Source organism: Chaetura pelagica, unplaced genomic scaffold (genome assembly GCF_000747805.2).
Source record: "Chaetura pelagica isolate M959 unplaced genomic scaffold, ChaPel_1.0 scaffold290, whole genome shotgun sequence".
In the NCBI taxonomy this organism is placed as follows: domain Eukaryota; kingdom Metazoa; phylum Chordata; class Aves; order Apodiformes; family Apodidae; genus Chaetura; species Chaetura pelagica.
In genome coordinates, this window is record NW_009951792.1 from 270,996 (window position 1) to 275,396 (window position 4,401).

The 4,401-nt window shown below is 56.1% G+C and overlaps 1 protein-coding gene across 1 annotated transcript in view; it reads left to right on the plus strand.

The window, feature by feature from the left end:
• The window catches only part of TCF7L1 (transcription factor 7-like 1 (T-cell specific, HMG-box)), a 3,929-nt gene extending 2,455 nt beyond the window's left edge, over positions 1-1,474 (plus strand). Inside the window, exons 5-6 of the mRNA XM_010002152.1 lie at positions 132-186; positions 1,164-1,474. Of these exons, the coding sequence (XP_010000454.1) occupies positions 132-186; positions 1,164-1,474 (366 nt within the window). The remainder of the gene's footprint in view (positions 1-131; positions 187-1,163) is intronic.
• Positions 1,475-4,401: the final 2,927 nt, after the last annotated feature.

A 4,401-nucleotide genomic window follows, 5' to 3' on the forward strand; every position in this document is an offset into this window, starting at 1 on the left:
AGCCCCAGTTCTCCCCCCCAGCATCCCCCGTTTCCCCCCAGCAGCCCCAGTTCCCCCTCCCCAGCAGCCCCAGTTCCCCTCCCCGCAGCAGCCCCGGTTCCCCCAGCATTCCCAGTTCCCCTGTTTCCCAGGGCAAGAAGAAGAAGCGGAAGCGGGAGAAGCTGCTGCAGCCGCAGGAGCCCGAGAGTGAGTGAGGGGGGAGGGGCAGCCCCAGAGGCCTGGCCCCAAAGTGGGGGGAGGAAACGGTTTGGGATTGGGATTTGAAGCATTTGGGGGTTGGGGGTTGCAGCATTTGGGAAATGGACTTCGCAGCATTTGGGATTTGGGGGTTGCAACATTTAAGATTTGCTCCATTTTGGAGTCAGGGTTTGCCCCTGTGGGATTTGGGGTTTTCTCCATTTGGAATTTGGGGTTTGCCCCATTTGGGATTTAGACTTTAGAGCATTTGGGATTTGGAGGATTTGTGATTTGGGGTTGGCACCATTAGGGATTTGGGGTTGGCAACATTTGGATTTGGGGTTGGCACTGGTTGGGATTTGGAGCTCTGCACTCTTTGGGATCTGGGATTGACACCATTTGGGATTTGGGGTTGGCACCATTAGGGATCTGGGCTCTGCCCCATTGGGGATTTGGGGTTGGCACTGTTAGGGATTTGGGGCTTTGGAGCATTTGGGATTTGCGCTTTGGAGGATTTGGGATTCAAGATTTGCTCCATTTGGGATTTGGGATGTAGACTTTGCAGCATTTGGGGTTTGCAGGATTCGGGGTTTGCAGCATCTGGGATTCAGGGCTTTGGAACATTTAGGATTTGGGGTTTGACTATTTGGGATTTGGAGCATTTGGGGTTGGCACGATTTGGATTTGGGGCTTGGAGGGTTCGGGATTTGAGGCTTGGAGGATCTGGGGTTTGGGGTTGGCTCCGTTGGGATCTGGGGTTGGCACCATTTGGGATTTGGGTTCGGCACCATTGGGGATTTTGGGTTGGCACGGTTGGGCTCTGCCCCGCTGGGGATTTGGGGTTGGCACATTTGGGCTCCAGAGTTGGCACCATTTGGGGTTGGCACCGTTGGGGTTGCGATGGTCGGGCTCCGGGGCTGGCACCCTTTGGGGCTGTGCCTGCTGTCACTCGGCGCTCAGAGCTGCTGTCCCTGCTGTCCCCCCAGATCCCCTCCCAGCCCGGAGCAAGAAGCCGAGCGTGGCGCCGCTGGTTCCGGCGGAGAAGCCGAGCGGCCCTGGCGGGCCCTCGGAGCAGGCGCAGCCGCTCTCCCTCACCACCCGCGCCCACCTGCCCACGCACCCCGCGCCCTTCCTGCCGGGAAAAGCCTCTTCCTCCTGCTCCTCCAGGCCCAGCCCCTTCTCGGGGCCCTCCGCGGCTCTCCTGGCCTCACCTCCAGCCCTGCTGGCCACCAGCCCGTCCCCGCAGGCCGCCCTGCAGACGCAGCCTCTTGCCCTGGTCACCAAACCTGCTGACTAAGGGGGCAAAAAATGTCAAAACCACCCCAAAACCCCTCGTCCTTCCTCCTCATCCTCCCTCCGTCCCCTCCCTGCCGGACGCTGCTGAAGCCACAGTGAGGTCCAACCACAGCCAAGCCCGTTATTGGTCAATATTTGACCTTTCTGGAACACTTTTTGGAAGCAGGCCCTGAAGAGGAGGGGGTGGCTGCCCCGGGGGACCCACAGACCCCTTTTGTTATAAAAAAAAAAGGCAAAAAAGGAAAAAAAAAAAGTATCAATCAAAAGTAACCCAAGGAGAAGAGGAACTCTGGGCAAGGGGAAGCTGCTGCCAGGTGACAGGGCACTGGCCAAGCACCCGGCCATGGCCACCCCGGGCACAGGCACCCGACGGCCCCGAGGCAAGAGCAGAAGTGGCTGCTGAGCTGGGCCACCAACCTCGGCCACCAACCTGGGCTAAAGCCCACGGTGCCCACAGCTCCTCCCAAGTCTTCCCGTCCATCCCGTGGCTGCCTTGGTGACTGGTGACCCCATCCCAGACCCTGCCCTGAGGTGTCCCCGAGGGTGCTGTGCCCAAGGTCCTGCTGGTGGGGCAGGGGTGGGGCTGGGCTGGGTTTGGCTGTTTCCCCCCATCCCTGTTATTTTTCACAAAAGTAAATAAAACCAGAGCTGCAACTCACTGCCTGAGTGTGGTCAGTGCAGGAAGCACCTGCTCCCTGCCCAGAGCCACCATCTCTTCCATCCCCACCATCTCCATCCCCACCATCTCCATCCCCACCATCTCCATCCCCACCTTCTCCATCCCCACCTTTCCCACCTCCGCCACCTCCCAAAATCGTTGCTCTGAGGACAACTGAGAGACTTGAGCAGCGAGAGGAGCCTGTACCAGCTTCTTGGTGGCCATCACTAAAACATCCAAGCACAAGAATGTGCCTAAGACAGACCTGAACTTGGTCGTTTCCATCTCCACGTACAAAATTATTTCAAAGTTGCTTTCAAAGGACAAATCTGCAAACACTGGGATGGGGTGCGAGTCGTGTGTCCCCCGCAAGAGCACCCAATTAAAGCTATGAAGCTTTAATTAGTGGCACCTGAGAGCGTGTCACTCAGTAACACACAATCCAGGACTGGAAGGATCAGGGCATTGCGGCTGTCACTTGAAAAGAGGCCAAAAAGTGATTCTTCAGCAAAGCTGTTCCAGGAACCTGGTTTCCCGGGAGGAACGTCCGGCTCGCACGCGGGAGCGGGTTGAGGACAAACAACTTCTTGACTTCGATTTCATGGGGGAATTAAAGGCATGAAGGGACCTGTCAGAAGAATGAAGGTCTGAACCCCAGCCAGACAGCTTCAAACAGATGTTGGGCTTCAGGAGGACAATATTCCTTTGTTTTACTCAGCATTTTCCCATGTGGAGAAGGAACATCTGTTCTGGCGCCTTTGCGGTGCTCCTTGACCAAGACCTAGAAGACAAGTAACTGGCCACCAAAGTCCTCCTGGTTTGCTGGAGAAGAGGGGAAGAGCAGTTAGGTGTTGCTCTGGTCTCAGATGAAGACTGTGAAGGTCTTGGAGTTGAACCAGGCTGATGGTGGGATTGTCTGTGATAAAAACGTGGTGTTCAGACTGGTCATCAGTGGAATCCTGGTTTCTTAACAGGGTTTGTGGTGTCCTCTGCAGTAAGAGGAGAGAATTCATCAAAACCTGGAATCACAGAATGGGTTGGGTTGGAAAGGACCTTAAAATCATCCAGTCCCACCCCTGCCTGGGCAGGGACACCTCCCACCAGCCCAGGCTGCTCCAAGCCCCATCCAACCTGCCCTTCAACACCCCCAGGGATGGGGCAGCCACAGCTTCCCTGGGCAACCTGGGCCAGGCTCTCACCACCCTCACAGCAAAGAATTTCCTCCTCATCTCCAATCTCAAACTCCCGCTTCCAGCTTAAAACCATCACCCCTCTTACCATACACCCTGGTAAAAACTCCCTCCCCAGCTCCCTGGAGGTCACAACTCCCGGGAAAGCCTGTCCTCGTGAGACCAGCCTAGTTCTTTCCCAGTGTGTTCTGGGAGCAGGGTCCCTTCTGTCACCTCCATCCTCTTGCTTAATTGCCACCACCTCCATCAACCACTTCCCCAAACCCCCCCTCCCTCCACAGCTCTGGCCATTCACTAATTGAAATGCCTAATGAGGTCCCAGGGGTCTCCTGCAGAGCTGGAGCTAATTAGGGGCTCTGGAGACAAAGTTTTTCTTCAAACTGATGCTTTTTTCCGTGAGGGGCCAGGGCTGAGGGGGTGGGGACACCAGATGTCCTGTTTCTCCACAGCAGGCTCCATGGACTTGGAGCTCCTGCCAGAGCAGCTGGTGCAGAGGCAGTGGCTACACTTAATACATTTTAATTAGGGTCATTAAATTCTGCTGCTTGCTAATTGTTTCTTCTTTCGATCCTTTCTCCTGACCCCACATCAGCCTTCTGGGGGGTGGGGAGAAAGGGGCAGGCTGGGCTGGGGGCCACAGCCACTTCCAACAAGGTAAGGACTTGGTCACCTCCATGCTCAGGTTGTCACCAGGCCTGGGGAGGTGGTGCTAAAACCCCCAGTTTGTGCTAAATTCAAGGCCAGGTTTGTCCAGATGGCTTGTTCATGGCTATTTTTGGAAGGAGTTGTCCCCAAAAAGTGACATCCATCAGGACTTCTGAGCAGAGCCAGCAGCAGTTGAGGAAACCAACCAAGCTGGAAGGTGAAGGAGCAGCCTGGGAGGCTCAAGAATTCCCTCCTCCTGCCCCTCGACATAAGCAGGATTCTGATGAGGCCCTGAAGCAACTTCCTCATTGTCCCTGGAGGTGACAGGTCAGGTGAGGTCACCACTCCCCTTTCTTGCCTTTTGGCCATGAGAAAGTGCTGAAGGAGAAGCAAGGCATGGCGTGCTGAGCTGGTGGGCACCTCCTCCTCCTCCTG